The 17936-nt window shown below is 41.0% G+C and overlaps 1 protein-coding gene across 1 annotated transcript in view; it reads right to left on the bottom strand.

Moving 5' to 3' along the window:
* ahr1b (aryl hydrocarbon receptor 1b) overlaps nt 1-17443 on the bottom strand; it is a 50095-nt gene extending 32652 nt beyond the window's left edge. The window contains exons 1-2 of the mRNA XM_035408217.1: nt 16755-17443; nt 14898-15085 (exon numbers count right to left, since the gene is read on the bottom strand). Of these exons, the coding sequence (XP_035264108.1) occupies nt 14898-15085; nt 16755-16795 (229 nt within the window). The 5' untranslated portion in view covers nt 16796-17443. The remainder of the gene's footprint in view (nt 1-14897; nt 15086-16754) is intronic.
* Between the last annotated feature and the right edge of the window lie 493 nt (nt 17444-17936).

Below are 17936 nucleotides of genomic sequence, written 5' to 3' on the forward strand. Positions count from 1 at the left end.
TTGAATACACTGAGAATTTGCTTCATAACACATTCACAACACTTTTTCAGCCAGGTTGCAATGTTAACACCATACCTAGAAGCATGAGTAACAGCAGGGAGGAGTATTTGAGAAATGGCAGTGAGGAGTGTCTGAGTAACAGCAGGGAGGACTGTTTGAGTAACAACAGTGAGGAGTGTATGAGTAACAACAGGGAGGACTGTTGAAGTAATAACAGTGAGGAGTGTATGAGTAACACCAGGGAGAAGAGTTTAAATAACAGTAGGAATGAGTGCATAAGTAATAACTGGGTGGAGAGTACAGTAAGAGTAACACCCGAGAGGATTGTTTGAGTTAGCCAGGATAACTGAAAAAAGCCTAGACCAGTGGCCCTTGGAATGGGGCACATAGAGCGGGACAGAGAGGGGAGGAAGTTGTGATGTGTCAATCCTCGTCAAAACCCTCTGAAATGGGCACAGGGTGTCAAGGGCAAAAATCCAAGGTCGGGATTTAGAGTAAGGTTACCAAACCTCTAATTCTGCCTCCTATTCCCTAACCTCTAATTCAGCCTCTTTCTGGGCTCTTACTAAACTGCTCAACAAATTTTTATCATAAACACGCACTTATGCACATGCACACAAAAACACACACACCAACTTATTAGTATTTGAGGGTCTACCAGCTGAGACCAATTCTTATTTCCTTGTGGAAATGGGATAAATCCCATAAAAAAAAAAAAAAAAAACACATATTTTTGCATGAAAGCAAGTTTCTCCAAATCCATCAAATCTCTTTGATGAATAACAAATGGTTGTAACTACAAAGCCAGAATGTATATGTAATTTTTAAGGCTGGTTAACTTTCAAAGGAACACAACCTTATATTTCCCGTTATTAAAAGGTACATCATGCCAGTGATGCTATCGGTATCTCATTAATTCAGTCCTCCTGAAATTGCTGTCAGGGACGATAGTACATTGGCTAAGATAGAACATTTAAACATTTCTGCTTGTCATCGCTTCCTTTTCAAGTCTTCGAGCTGCGGACAAAATGAAAACAAGATGTCAAGAGCATGCTGCGTCGTCTTCCCTCTCTGTTCTGAGTGATTCCATATTACGCTGAACAGAGGGGGGGGAGGGGGGTCTGTGGCTGTAACCTGACGCCAAGCACAGGATAGCAAATGCATATGTTCTCAGGCACAAATTCTGCACACCAAAAGGCATGCGAACTCCAATACAAACAGCTACTGCAGAAACTGTAAGTAACTTTGCAGTCATGCTGGAAAGCATTTTACTCCACCACCGGTGTGTTTAAGAGGAATATTTGAGGTTCAGAGATGGTAAGCGTATGTGTTCGTTAACCAGACTCCTAGCTTGTGATTACCAGGTGGGTCAAAGTTGTGGGTCAAAGCTTATTCTAATCTTGCTCTAAATTTGCACTTGGCCATGCTGATGACGGAGAGCTCCAGAGCAGTAAGAGTGTCATTATCGCATTATTCTAACATTCCTACACTGGATGGAAATAACGGGCTTGGAAAAACCTTTCTGTCTGATACCTCCATTCTGGCAGAAGCAGTCCTGCTTCATGGCCACTTTAAACTGAAATGCTCTGGCTTTAACCACTTTAAACTAGGTCCTTAAACAGTCCTACCTCCTGACCACTTTAAACCAGGTTCTGAAATGGTCTGGCTTGATAACCTTGTCTAAGAGCATCTTATCCATACCGTTACAGGGTGAACCATTATGGTGCACTGCATTATGGGAGCACGTGGTCACTGTTACTTTTTATTTTAAATGAGAGTGGACAGTCTTCCCTCATAATGTATTTTTTCCTCTTTTATTCAGACATGGGGAACGCAGAGGGGGTTAGATCACAGTAGAGAAATTGCCATGGCAAAGAATCAAACCCCCGGCCATATAGAGATTTTTTATATGGGTTGACAGTTGGCTGCCTTACAGACTACGCCACACAGTTTCTTGGACTCATTTGAATTGGTTGGGTCAGTTGAGATCTGGGATATACAGCAGGAATAAGGAAGTACCAACAGGGCCAAAGGAGAAAGATACCGTGCATTCCTAACCTGGCTGCTTTTCCAGGAAACTCTGTGTATACTGAGGCATTAAGGGGCTTGATTTCATTTGCCATATACAAATGAAACTATTCAGACTGCCCACCTGTCCTGCCTCCACATCGCACCGTCACTGTTTTGGGACACTGCTTAGAATACATATTAACTGGGCCACTCTTTGGCAGAGCTTCTGCTCCCCCAATCAGCTCTCTGCAACACACAGAACTACCAATCAGCTCTCTGCAACACACTGAAGCACTAGTCATTTTCTGCAACACAGTGGATCACCAAACAGCTCTCTGCAACACACTGAACTACCAATCAGCTCTCTGCAACACACTGAATCGCTAGCCGTTTTCTACAACACACTGAATCGCTAGTCATTTTCTACAACACAGCGGAACACCAAACAGGTCTGTGCAACACAATAAACCACCAATCAGCTCACTGCAACACACTGAACCACCAATAAGCTCTACAACACACTGATCCATCAATAGGCTCTCTGAAAGACACTGAACCACCAATCAGGTCTTCAGAACACACTAAACAACCAATCAGCATTTTGCAATACAGTGAACAACCAATCGCAGCCTTTAGTTAGATTGCTTTAGTGTGACAGCTGGGTTTTGGGGACATGGAATGAATGTCAGGGTGGGTGAAATGAGACTCCAGTGGCAACATCTGCCTCAATTAAAAGCGCCCCACACTAATGCCAGCTGCAGCCACAGAATCCGAGTAACATCACGCATCCAGGAACCGCGCCATCTGCAGTCACACTGGGGAGGTCACGTGACCCAGACACAATCCTGATGCCACTGTAGCCTGCGGGTGAAACAAAAGCAAAACAAACAATTCTGTGGCGAACGCTGATGTTTATTCCATTACACAGGGAGAGTGAGAGAGGGAGGGGATTCCAGTATCCAGCATCTAGCGAATGAGTGAGAGAGAGAGCTAGAGAGAGGGAGAGAGAGACAGAGAGAGAGAGAGAGATGCTGCTCTCTGCTGATTTATAGATTTGCTCTTTTGATCTGGTGCATGCTATTGCACAGTAATTACACAAGAAAGAACATCAAAATGCACTTGAATAAAATAAAGCTGTTTATCCAAAGAGGCTTCTGAAGCTAAAGGGGGTTTCCATGTCTGTCGATATGCATGTGCAGATAATAAAGCACCATTATTCTAAACAATGTAAAGTTCTGCATTTTTGATGTCGGGATTAGACTTTGCGGATATGATGCAGGGTTTTATACAGTATCCGGTGTTTCTATGTTCTTCAGTATGTTCTACAAGAAGCTTGAGTAGTAGTGTTTAAAAAATAAAAGGAGTCCAAAATGAGTCTTGGCTCTGGATGTGAGTGAAAGATTATATCAACAGATATATCTAACAAATCTAGCAGATATAGTTCAATGACAAAAGGTCCTCAGTTCACAACTGAGCAATCACCAGTCACTTCAGCGCTGACATCTGATAAGACCTTCGCTTCAAACCCAAAACAAGGCCATCTGCTCCATCTGATCAGCACTGTTGCTAACAACCTCTAGCCCAGAGCAATAAAATATCAAAACAATGATGAAACCTCATCGTCAGACTCCAGGGGAATCAGATTCATTCCTCTATAGTGATGTGGAAATTGCTGCGCTCTCCTAATGATGATGTTATGGAAAATGGGCTATAAACTGTTCTGAAGCGACCTCGTCGCTGACCTTCGCCTTCATGTGTAGTTTGATGTTAATCGGCACCAAAGCCTTGCCGCTCCAGCTTGTCCATCAAAACAAAACGGGCAAAAAAAGGGGGGAACTAAGTCAAAACTGTTCCAGATGTTTCTGGATTTCTGTAGTGTAACAACATTTAATACCCTCTTCAGCGGTGGGACCACCATCGCAGAGGAAGGCAATAAAGGAGACCACAGAAACAGACCTCAAATTACGAAGAAGTCAAGGCTTTGGGACTCGGACAGGTGCCGATGGCATCAGGTGTCTTCTCTCCCGCGCACACACCTAACGTTAGCCGTGGGCGTCGGACAGCACGCGCAACTTCGCGGGAGATTCCGCGCGACAAGCTGAAACCGCCAACCACATCTGGGCAGGGCCATCAGAAGCTGTTTACAATGAACACCACCTTGCTGTGGAGATGTGTTTGTTACGGGAAATTAACTTTCACAATGTTCAATTCTTTTTTTTTAGGAGATTACATACAGCTTTTTTTTTAGCACAACAGAGAATGAACACCGGTGAAGACACTGCTCAACCCGCTAGCAGTCCGTACTACTATGAATTTTCATTTCGGAAGTAAAAAAAATATGGAAATATTTTCCCTCCTACACAAACTGAATTGGGACCCAATTTGACTTAATAACTCCACTAAACAATGGCAAAAGAATATATCTACATAACAAGTATTTTTAAAAAAGTACAAAAAAAAAAAAAAAAAGAAAGTTAAAGAAATCCCTGGCAAGGAACATTTCTATCTCTGAATACTGAGATTTATTTGAAGAAAATTAGAATACCGATGAAACACACATTACTTTTAACTATATTTATTAAACACAATGATGTCAGTGTGAGGAAAACTATGCTGTGGCCATAATACTATAAAACAGCTGATATGCAAGATAGTACATCACGTACTGGATATGCAAGTTTAATAGTGCCTTAAAGTGGTAACAATGGCTTCCTGAAACGGTGTTGCCAAAAATGTACAATGAAATACGGTCAGACCATTAGGATTTTATTTGTTTTGACAGCTTCGTACTTGTTAAGTGTTGCAACAAAAGAAATAGATTTTTCAGGCAACATCACAGAGCTATAAAACTGAAAATATTACAGCCATTACTATGGTTGTATCACTGGATTACAACTGCTGCATACACAATGTGGCCAATTTAAAAAAGAAAAGAAGCATAACTCATTTAATTTATGTATGTTCTTTGGAAGAGAAGCAAAGTTCCACAATGTGAATGTGTGTGCGCAGACTTCGCTTCTGATAAACTGCTAATTTATGATTTATATCTAGCGCTTAAGTGTATGACAGCAAAACAGCGTTCACAGCTGCCAGATGCATGCTAGCTGTGAGCTGTACAAATTATCTTGGATGCCAAAACAGACCACTCCTCTTCCCAGAATTCCCCTTGATATCCTGACATTTAATCTCCAATAGGAAGCTGGCCACACAGCATGACTCCATTAAGTTCATTCATTCATTCACAGAAGTATTATTTAGCATGTACGGCACATTTTCTGTCCACTTCAATGATCCACATACTCATATTCATGATTCCATTTAAGAAATTGAAATGTATTCCAAATGTGATGTCAGATAACATACAGTGAGCACCATAATTCATTGGACAGTGACACATTTTTGTTATTTTGGTTCTGTACTCTAGCACTTTGAGTTTCAAAGGATACAATGACAATGAGGTTGAAGTGCAGACTGTCAGCTTTAATTTGAGGGTATTTTCATACATATCGGATGAACCGTTTAAAAATTGTAGAACCTTTTGTGCATAATGAATTATAGTGCTCACTGTAGCTTGCAGTTTCTGATCAGCAAATATAAAAACCCCCACAGTGAATAACTGAACTTCCCACCTAGTAGTTTCTCCATTCAGTCACTGTTCCCATTGTTTCTAATTTATTTCAATGATATCTCATTTTTAACTACTCCATGAAGGGCACATATCAAAAAAAGTTGGGGACATTGAATAGACTGCATGATTGTGCCGGAAGAGCACATTATGCTTGATGCAGGATTTGTTGGAAGACATAGCCTAAAGATCATTTCTGAAAGCTAGAAGGTGGAATTAACTCCACCTTCTAGCTTTTAGGATTCTTATTTTTTTGCAGAAAAATAGCCAAAACGCAGGAAAAAAATACACTACATTCTATAAATGCAGATATTCTGAGGTCCTTTTTTAAGATTACAATGAACAATGACCCAGACTTGAACCACAACAAAATAATTACAACTGTTTATTTGAGCCAATTGTCTTTCGGTGTCTGACATGTGTGTTGTTTATTGAACATACAGTAATATTTACACAACTGTTGGTAGCATTGGTAAATTCAAAGAGAAAGGGCTTAATTTAAATGAAAAGTCATAAACGAGATGTCACGCTCTGGCTAGTTTGCCCTGCGTGTAGCCACGAGTAGGCCTGGGTAGGCCCTACCCAATCAAATGGCAGAATTAGTTGTTTTAAAAAAAATATATATATTTGCATTTTTTAAGATAATGTATTTTTTTTCTGTGCACTTCATCATTGTATTGCAGCCAATTAAAACTCTGGAACATCAAAAACATGTTTTTTTTTGTACCGCCATAAGGCAATGGAATAGATGAATTAGTGTAAAACCCTAAAAAGATTTTGAAATGCCTGGAATTCCAAAGATGCAGCATTCCATGGGCTAGCCTAGCACTACCACTGAGGTTCTAAATCTAATTGGGAAAATTAGGTATTAAAAAGAGTAGTCTAATTTCAGTTGCATGTTTGTTGTGTTATTTACAAGCTGGTTGGCAAGTGGAGGGGATGGCAGGGGGGGACAATGAATTGGAACAGAGGGTAATTGGGCCTCCATTTGGTTTTTGAAATGGGCCCCTAAATGGCAAAGGCTGTCTATGTTGCTGGCTATTCATTAAAGCAATTTTGGTTGGGTGCCTTGATCAATGATATAGTGTTTTCCCTTGGACTTGAACCTTCAACCTTCTAGTAATGCAACAAAATCCAGGTTATCACTGGCAAACGACATGCAACTCACCGTTTTTGTTCATGCCTTGACAATACAGGAAATGCAATGGAAATTCAGTGAGAATTCAGTGGGAATGCAGCGGCACTGGGGAAATTCAGCATTGCAGGACAGAAGAAAGGCAGTTCCCATATTTGCGCGAGTTGTTGTGTATCGATGACACAGTGGAAAGGAGAGGCTTGTACATCAGTAGTCGAACATACTTAATAATGCTCCGCTAACATAGCCAACAATAACAATGTGGATAGGATTACAGTAATACAAGCCCAAGAAACAAACACCGCCTTTCTTTAATGCTCTACAAACATTTTCAAACAGAAAAAAAGTCTGATAAGACCGCAAAGTCTTACCATATGAGGCAAAATTATTCTAAGAGAAAGAAACGTATTACACAGCATCTATAATTAGAACCATTTCCCTCCAATAGCACAGAGCTGTAGCAAACTGGGAGCCATTATGACACGGCAGGTTTTATTCTGCCAAAACACTTTTCTCCCCCTCTGAAAAGTAGAGTATCTCTGTCTGATGTATTCATGTTTGAAAGAAAACAAGTGTTTCCCATTTCCTGGATGCTTTGTTTCACTGAGTAACACATCCCACAAACAAAAAAAAACTAAAGATATACTTCAAAACATAACAGAAGCAGGTGCTACATGTATTAACAGACTGCAAGCTGAAATGAAGAGGATCATGAATAACGCACTGTCCCCATACTGCTGAATTATGATAAATATCAGCCCAGAGCAGAACCACTCGCCTGTGGTTTTTAATGACCTCACTGGTCTCTCTCTCTCCTTCTCCTCGCCCACAAACCTCTTATCGTTTGTTTTTCTTGGAGTGGCCTTGCAGAGTAATGGATATCACCTGACAGCGATCCTGTCTGACAGCACGGCTAGGCCTCAGCACTGGAGCCTGGAGTCCCTCTGACTTTAATCACCATTAATTGGCACTTCAAGCACAGAAACAGTGTGACATACTAGAATGACAGACCGCACTTGGCTTTGATGGCAAACAACCCCACCCACCAATCTTCTACAAGACCTCCATACACCCCCCCCCCCCATGTATATCTATGCAAATTCTAACTCCCGCCAAATAAGAACAAAGAGAAGATGGAAAAGGTAGCCTGTGTAACCAATTTGAAAATTTAAGCCTCTCTTGGGCTAATGCTGTTACTGTGCTCCAACTTTATTTAGACACTGCTGAAGCTTTCCTGGCACAAGGCTTCTTCCCACTCCCACAAGGATGGCTTCACACTGAAGCCAACGTCTATGAGCGGCGGCTAGTTCCCTCACGCGAGAGGAAGGCAGAGGGTCCGTCTCGGCCAAAATAAACATGGGCACTGTCGCGAAAAGGCAAGAGGCTTGCAGTGGCTAGCAAAGCAGGGGGCGTCAGTAATGAAGGGAGCAGACCAGCAGTGCTTTGGACTGCCAACCACCACCCACTGCCTGCTGTAGAATATCATTTTATTTTATTTTTTTCAAATAACAATCCAAATCAAAAAAGTTAAAATTTTTCACTGGGAAAGACAAAAACTGTTCTGCTGTTTCTGTTTGTTTCACCCCTGGATCCCACATGAGGTGGGCCCAAACCACTAGACAGCAATGAGGGAGAGGTCAGACGAGTGGCTGTAGCAGTAGATGCTTTCTGACTTCTTCTGAAGGCTTTCTAAAGAATGAAAAGGCCTGATGCTGGCAAGCCTCTGCTGGAAAAGTCAGGAGAATGTAGCGGCCAGATTCAGCATGTAGGCCACTGAAAGTGTACAGCGAGGTGGAGAGGTAATGTGTGGCTGTCCCTTTAAATTTCACATAAGCCGCTATACAAAGGTTTGCATAAGCGTGTCCCTGTTCTGGTAGAAAAGGCCTCTCCCACCGCTGACACACAAACAGAATCAGGCTTTCCGTTGCTGCCTGTTTCATCTTTAATTTGATAATTCCAAGACTTGAACCCCGTTTTCTTTCTGAGGGCGTGGCCGTTGAAAGATAGGACCTCTGAGGAACAGCATCCGAGCTAAGCTTGTGAACATATCGCACAATGCAAAAGAGGTCAAACTTCTAAGAAGCCCCTCAGAACAAGTTTTCATATCCACTGCAAGATCTGTGAGGAGAGCCAGCACCCCACAATAACCCTTCAGCAATATACTCGCTCGCCATATATAAGAACCTTGTTTCTGAAACCTTCAGACTAAAGTTCAGTGACTAATCTTCCACCCTCCCTGCAAGTCCTTTTTATTTGCCGAGTGAAATTCCGCCCGGCTTCAGAGCAAAGCTGTGCAGTTTCCTGAGCTTTAGTGACGTGCTTGTCATGCGCGGGTGCCGAACGACCCAGCCATTGTCAGCGTGGGACCCCTGGCAGCCTCTGAAAAGGCCTGTTTCCGAGGACGGCCTTGGAAATACGTTGGTTGAGCGAGGGCCGAGAAACAGACAAAGGGCCACCACTGTGAGGCGGCACGCGGCGCTGAAAGGCTTTATAAATAACCGTATAATTAATTCTCTGTTGGGGAAAAGGAACTCACTCCAAGATTAATACTTAAATGCAGGAGTGTGCCCCAGCGGGTATTCACATTTGAATAACACAGGAATACAATAAGAGTCAGACCTCCGGGAACCAAACCTTGCGAGCAACTAAAACCACTGTAATGATATATCAGAATGAAATGGCAAAGTGCACATTATGAGATGCTGATTGCAACTGTGTGATCGCTCAATAAATTATAGTTGAACAAAATGGAAAACAACATGCCCTTACCCCACATCAAATAAGTCCAGTTGGAGGGTAGGACCAGTTGGTTCACATTATAACACAAATGATAATTTTCCTAGCTTATGCGTGGCACCATTATGTTTGTTTAGTGCTTTCAAAATCCCCCCTTTATTCCCTCTTTTTAAAAATAAATCTATTTGTTACCATTTTTTCTACCTCAGACACCCGGAGGGACAGAACGTCTGAATAACTCAAAACACAGGAGGACGATGCATTAAATGATTAGTGGAAGCTCTGGTCTGCACAGCATATCACTATTCTGCACACTACAGTACTGCTCTGTACACTACAGTACTGTTCTCTTCACTATAGTGCTGTTCTTCACACTATAGTACATTTCATCACACAATAGTACTGTTTTGCACATTGTAGTACTGTTTTGCACACTGTAGTACTGTTCTGCACACTGTAGCACCGCTCTGAATGTTTTATAAACTGACTGTAATAAAAACCTTGTAGTACTCTGCAAAAAAAAGTTTTTTCTCCCTTTTTTTGATGAAATCTGATTTCTCTCCTTGACATTGGATCAGAAGACTGGTGTGGCATTAGAGACAGTCAGACCACCAAGATTCTGATCAAAGCCCAGCTCCGGTGCTGCAATCAGCGTGGGATTAACTGTGCGGATGCTTCATGAGGTTATGTAAACGATATGCTATTGTTTCCCCTGGTGCCTAGCTTAGAGAACTGTGCTTCATGTTTCACATTTAAGAATCAGTCCTTTCTGAATTACAGATGTGGCCCATAAAATGAATCTCTCCTGCACGCACTACGGTTCAGTAGTTTCTCTTCAGCTGTTCTTAATTGATATTAAAATTGCCACTTAATTCATAGCCCTCACCACTGTAGCCTTCAGAGTATTTTTGCAGGGGTTAAGATCGAGTTATACTGTGAGGTGTATTGTGTACAAATTCTTTGAGAAATGCCCTACGTAAAAGAAATCTGATTGCAAATTGTGCTTCAGAGACAATTCCAGTTTGACTGAGCACGGCGATGAGAACGATGGTAAACAGGATAATCTTTTTCCTCATTAAAAAGTGCCATTGCTGAGGGAACCATCTACAGACACAGGATGCCAGATACTGATTTTTAGCAGTGTCTAATTAACCTTCACTGCCCAAGACGAACAACACAATCGAATAGATAAACCACAGGAATATACTGAATATGACTTATAGATATGCGCATAAGTGAGTGCAACTTAAGTACATCCTTACCAAAGTATATCTGGACCAGCCAGCAAAGAAAGGGCTCCACCACTAGATCTGTTTTTTTCCCCCAAGTTCTTTCTAGCCACTGTTTGAGTGTTTGTTCTTCACACTGGTGAGTTTTATTTTTACAGTATTTGCTGGAATTTTTGGGGTTCAGACTTGGTCTTGCCCAATTTGTCCTCTTTCCTGTTTTTCTGTAATGGCTGCTTGTGTCAGTGTCTCTGTTAAAAGCGGCACACAAATAAAACTGAACTGAATTATGGTGCACGCCTAATTGTTTCCAGCCCTCTCTGTCATCCGTCATTGGGCTCTGAATGGTGCTGTAATTAAGGGGGCTTCTTTCACTGCCTGCCCGGTGCTCAGAGCCTGGCACAGACTTCACAGCGGCTGGCTCTCAGTGGAGGTGGCGCAGCCAGCAGGGAGCATGATTCACACTTCCCACAATGCCCTGTTGCCAGGAACTGCTGGTGAAAGTGGGCAGAGGCTGGAGTCCAGAGCGGACAGAGGAAATGATCCAAAATGGGGGTCTATTGCTTTTGGACTGCGAATGATGAGGTAAAAGAGAGGTGAACTGGTGAACTGGTGAACTGAGAAAAGGGTTATTAACACAACATGATCAGGAATTCCTTTGTTTGTTTATCATATATTTTTACCAGGAAACACAATTTAATGATATTATAAATTGTGGAGAGGATCATTAATGGAGACATAATGGATCCAGGAAGTGATTACACCCTTCACTGAGAAAGAGTAGTGTAAAGTAATTTCCAGATAAGCTTTCTGGACATACAAAAGCTATTATATGCTGGGTGGGGCCTCAACCTATTTTCTGACCCCAAAAACCAGTCCAGCACCTGCTTACCCGCATTATATGAAAAAAACAGCAGGAAGCAGGATTGACTTTGGCTTTGCCATTGTCTATGGCTGCTGAGATGAAGGTGGGAGGAGCCTGGTTGATAGATTGCTGAGATGAGAGAAAACACAGGGCCTAGTTGTCAGGTCATATAATGCAATGAGATTAATTCAGTTCATACCCTCTCCCACATATCTTAAGTGGAATGCGTAATTCCATTTACAACACAGACAATACAAACAGATAATTTAAATAGTAAATACAGTATAAATACAGTACAGTAAAGACACTATTCTGCTGGATGGGGGAGAAAGAGAGATGGACTCCCTGCAGAATAGGTGGATTGGGAAAATTATCTAAACCGAATTTAATTCAGAGGTATAAGATGAAGCTAATTCCTCAGCCAATTATAGATAATCGTCTCCAGCAATCTTTGTCAAAGTGAAGGCCTGGCTTCCCCATTAGCAGCGAGCTCTCAGGATTGGTGGCGCTTTCTCAGCGGGGTCACCAGCTCTTCGCCCACTGGCGCCCTCAACACAAAATGTCCCGCAAATCTGAAAAGGTCACCTGCCAACACTGGGCCACCTCCCGCCTCTAACATTAATGATTCAGGAAGAGTCTCAGGAGCATAGTCACATTTAAAAAAAAAATTTTTAAACACGCATTGCCACTCTTACAACATTAACTGTCATCAGGAAAGACCTGATAAAACCTTCGGGCCTGCTTAATAATACACAGCCGAGGGGAAGGAAAATGAGGTCAACTCTACCGGAGAATTCCCCATTCCCAGAATTCCCATCCCGTGGAGCATTCAGCGCGCAAACGGGAAAGTGTTCCCGATCAGTCGATTTGCGCGCGCTTTGCCAGAGTCGGAGTTGGGACGCGCGGCGCTAAACCCTGTTTTTAAAATCGCACAAGCGATTTGTTAAAAGCCTGCAAAACATATCTAATCCCTGCACGTCAAACGGCGTTTGCACTGTTTACGCAAAACAAATGGCGTTTTGTGCAGAAGGCAATGAGAATAGCCCTCAGGAGGAGGATGCTGCGAGTCACGCTTGCCAGGATGCTGAAGGAGACAGGACTCATTTCAACTGCTGGATGCTAGGTCACAACAGAGATATTAGCAAAAACTGAAGGCCTCTGCAGTTCAATACATGCAGGCCTACGGTACCGTTCCATCGTTAAACTGCTATGGCATTCTTCTCAACACCAGATCTGACTGCGATTCACTTTAATTATTTTTAAACACTCACAAATGTCCTTGTTCTATTTGTATTCGTCTGTCCAGACAGCCATGTCATAAAGATGTGAATATTCAGATCGAATAAAACGTAAACAAATGTCATTTTATAACAACATGCGTGCAAACACAACAACACGCACACGCACACGCACACACAATCTAATATTTAATAACGGATTTACTGAAAAAGGTCAAAACTGAATGAAATTATCTGCAGAGGACTATTGTATGAGATAAAGAGCATTGGGTTGTACACAACTGACATTACTTTAAAAAACGTGTTTTCATGCTAAATGGCAGATGATGCACACCACATATTCACAGCTGTATTCCTGTCTGCATACTTCCCAGATTCCCCTGATTACAGCTGCTAATTCTGCCCCACCCCCACAGTTCCAAAACAGTATTACACAAATATCTTCCAACATGAGCATTGTTATTATCTGTCAATGCTGATGCGAATATATCCCACATAGAATTCCCACTGCAATTATTACACCGATTTATTTCTCTAAGCAGAGCAACAAACATGATTTGTATAAGCCATGCAGGTGTTTGCCATAATTATATCCACAATAATTTAAATGACTGGTTTTATTCTTTACAATACTTGTACTGTATTTTACACAATACAAAGCAATACAGTGAAAATACACATATAACAAAAACATTAATGAAATACAAAACAACAGCTTCAATTAATCAGTGATCATAATGATGTGATGATCAGTTTCAATATTTGCATTCCAATTTAAAAAAAAAAAGAATTGTTTCAGCATTTTTTCTTTCAGCTTAAACTGAAGGATGTCAGTGAGAGTTTGATCATTCATCTCTTTGACGCTCTCTGTAGTTCCAGCACTGCTGTTATGCCCTGAGGGCAGTGAGCCACAGCCTCCCAGTAGCTTTGCTCTAAGCTCTCAGAACATCCCGGAAAAACACACGCCGATCATGGCCACTGTTTTCATCCCGTTCACCTCAACAGCCATTTTAAAATCCACAGCCTTAAACAAACATTCCCCTCCCTCCATTTTATAAATTCTTTAAGCTCATTTTTTAAATTATTAATGCTTCATGAGAAACCAATGCCCGCATTGCAGCGCTGTTTCCATTTTATTTTATTTATAACAGAACTCTGTGGCTAAAACAGAAAACACTTCTGAAAAAAAGAGAAATATACATATTCAATCACATATCAACAAATTTAACGTGAATTTTATCCTTGGTCGCTATTTTGGGCTCAGAGCTCTCCTGAAGTCTCTGAAATGCTGTCAGCATTACAGTCTCCATGAAATATTCAGCGTGTTTCTCAAGAATAAAATGGTGTGAGGGGATGCAAGCTTCCTGTAGCTCTTTGAAAACCCTTTTCCGGATTGCAAATTATTAAATATGCTTTGGAGGTAAGGGGCACAACCAGTCACAAGAGTGCCAAAGATTTGCTGTTTCAAAATAAATCTAAAAAAAGAACACAAATAAAGATATTTTCAGAAGGCAGACTAGCCTGTTTTCCATTACTGCCAAATTAGTAACAGGAGCCAAGTGATAATAGCCTATGAGAAGAGACTTTGCTGCTATCTATTCAGTGTGCACATTTGAGCACAGCTTGGCATTATGGTTAGGAGCATCATGGGCTTTCCAAACCAACACCAACAAACACAATGAGACAAACACAACTGTGACACCACAAAAATTCACATTGCCTCATACATTTTTTCTGGCATCACTAGATGAGTTACACTGACCTTGGTACTCCATACCTGCAACTGGGCCAACATAGCTAAAATACACCTCATGCTATCCAGAAGCTGCTCTCTGGCATTTAACTCATAGCAATACAAGAACAGACTTTAGACACATCTAGCCACTAAACAAATTAGGTTCAAACCCAAAGCATCAAGCAGCAGAGCATTCCATGTTTTCCCCGTAGCTTCGTTTAATCCATCCTGGTTCTGCCCCAACCACCATACTTAATCACGGTGGTGACCAAATGAACCACCAGAGCATTATGGGTAATCTACCTTGCCTGAGAGTGGCACACTTACCACTGAAAAAGTTCTTGGCCCTCAAGTAGCTCACGCTCAGGCGCAGTATGGACAGTTTATCCAAGCTGGAGGTCACCTCCTCGGGGAACGGCAGCAGAGATGCCAGGCGGTCAAGCTCCGAGTTGAGACGATCCCTATGACGTTTGGATGGGTTCGACTTGACCCCATCTGCTGGCGGCTGTTTAACCCTGATTTGGGGAAAAAGAGTAACACATAAGCTACATCACTTCCTCATAACTGAAAATCTGACAAATTTGTGAGAACATACTGTAATTAAAATATATATTTATACTCATATATACATATATATATATATATATATATATATATATATATATATATATATATATATATATATATATATATATTCTTACTGGTAATACTTAATTTGGTAAAAGCATTCATTAAAAGCAATGCACAGGCACATGCTGACACAGGTGTAAAATATGAATGCATTTAAAGAATAAATTAACAAGTGTATTGAAATGGAATTTCCTATCATGAACACTTAAAAGGCAATATTATTGTTGTGGGTACACTCCCTATACATACTGTATAACATACATTAAGCTAAATCCTCTTTGTAATCTGTACATTAAGTCACAGTGAATGGGGAACTGACCTAAAATGTATTGTTTACCAGTGATGATAATACTAATAATAATAATAATAATAATAATAATAATAATAATAATAATAATAATAATAATAAACAAATATATATTGATAATGTGTCAAGGTTTACAAATTAACGCCTGCAAGCTATTCCACAGTTACTACATACGGGCGTCACAGACACACTATAAACAGTTGTATGAGAAAATTAACGCCCTTGACCAGTGTTAAAGTGTTTCATACACACAACTACGTAACGCTGCGTAAACGCTTACAAGCCTGCACGGTTCAAACGGCAAGAACTGAGTTATGAAATTACAATGCAGTCCGGTGGGCAATTAATCACGTAAAAGTGGAGCTTGCTTGAGCGTCCTGCACCTGTGCCTCTATCACTCAAGCGAGTTCATCCCATTACAGTTTGTTAGCGTACAAACGTCCACTAGCTTTAGGCTACGTAGATTTCTTTATTTAGCCATCAACTAGTATAAATAAACACAAATGGGGGCTGGCGTGTTGACAAAAGATGACGTGTGCTTTTAAACAACCTACTTTTGTTTGCGCCCCCCAGCAAGAAACGAAGGCATCCTTACTGACACAATCATGCATTTTATTTTGGAGTTTCCAAAACACTCCAGTCAGATCGCGTAAGAGTAAAACGTAACATTAGGAGACACAGTGCTGTTAAAAATAGTTGAATATATCGATACATCCGTATGAATTTGTACGGCCATGCGTAATGGGAGTGCTCAGACTAACTGGTCAATATAGTTACTGGCTCCGCACTCACAATTCATGTCATTGTAAAACACTACTTATAGAAAAGTGACAAGATAACAGATTCTATAGAACAGTGTGTATAAATATAAATATAAATAAGCTTATAAGTCATATAATAAACCTGAGAGTTCAAAATTAAGTCGATGAAGTCGAAAATGTGGTGCTCCGGGAGAAACAGGTTGCATAACACATAGGCTAAAACTTAGTTTGCTTTTTTGATGCGTTTGTAGCCATGTTATCCGTATACTGAAAATGTAAACGCAGACCTGTTATGTTTACATATTGCTACGTTATGACCAATATTAATTGTCAGTTTAAAATGTGGTAGCCATGTCAATTTACCGTCGGACACCACTGAAAGTTAGAGAGAGGAACACAGGGAGGGGAGAGGGTGGTTTACGGGGAAAGCCTAATCTATGCAACGGACACAGACGGGTGTATGAACACAGGGCAATTTGCACTTACGTTCTCTGCACGGGTTTTCTCCTTTTACGTCCTGCATACATTTTAAGATTTTATCTGTAGTCTAAAATGTATCCAAAATGCAATGTTCGATAGTCCCCGACCTACATAAACCGGCAAAATAGGCTATTCACTCTAATCCCGCGGAGCAAGAATAAGAATAGAAATAGAAAAGACAGAAATTTGTAAAAGTCTTGCAAGCGAAACTGCCAGCCTTTATTTAGCCTTCTATAGCTTACACTGCAAAGTAAGCTACTGTAAAATAATTGCAATTGTCCAGTGAAATATGTCACAGTTAAGTAGGATTCCTCTGCGTCGCTACTTCAGTTGTTTCATCAGTTAATAGCAAAATATAAAACAAATATAAAGCATAATAAGTTAGTTCAATAATGGAATAATCTTTCCAACAAACTACTTGCGCATCGTAAAAGTATGTTTTAGCACTAAATAAAATAGCTGCGCTTGTAAGTGCTTGTCTTCGTCATTTTAGCGGTCTAGTCACCTAGATTTATGGCAATGCATATTTCGAGTGTCCGTGTCCATTGAAAGCGACACGTGCCTATACCGTCCAAAACTAAGTTGTCTAAATTATATCCAAGAAAAATGCATAAATTGTATGGCTTCTTCTGTAGCACATCGTCGCAATGCTTCTCTGGTGATACCAGGTTGAGCGCGCGCCCGGCGTCAGAAACCCGTAACAACCAAATCGGGATCTGGAACGCGCGTGCTTCGAAGCCGGGCGACCGGCACAGATTTGCGCAAGTGCGCGCAAAAGCGGAGGCCTGTGGAGATTTGAAGCGGCAGAGGGAAAAATCTCCTAGAAACACACGCGAGTACGTCAGGGATTGCGCGTTCTCGAATAGCGTAATTTGTCCAATGGCAGGCCAGCTGAGGGTTTGTACTAAGCCTAGGTGGGCTTTGCAATATATAGGTCGTAGGCTATAATTCTTTTTGATTTAACTGCTAATTAAGAGAAAATACGCCTCTGGTGTCAAAATATACACTTAATGACATTACAATGCAGTTCATGTTCAAAATTGATTTTTAATTGAAAATGGGACTTCAATTTTCGATTTAAAGCTTTCATTAACATCAACTGGATAAGCTGTTGATCATGAATTTGTTCTAAATTTTATTCTTTCTTAGCAATGGCATATTTTTTTGTTCATAGAATAACTGTAATAC

This window comes from Anguilla anguilla, chromosome 3 (assembly GCF_013347855.1).
Source record: "Anguilla anguilla isolate fAngAng1 chromosome 3, fAngAng1.pri, whole genome shotgun sequence".
NCBI lineage: Eukaryota > Metazoa > Chordata > Actinopteri > Anguilliformes > Anguillidae > Anguilla > Anguilla anguilla.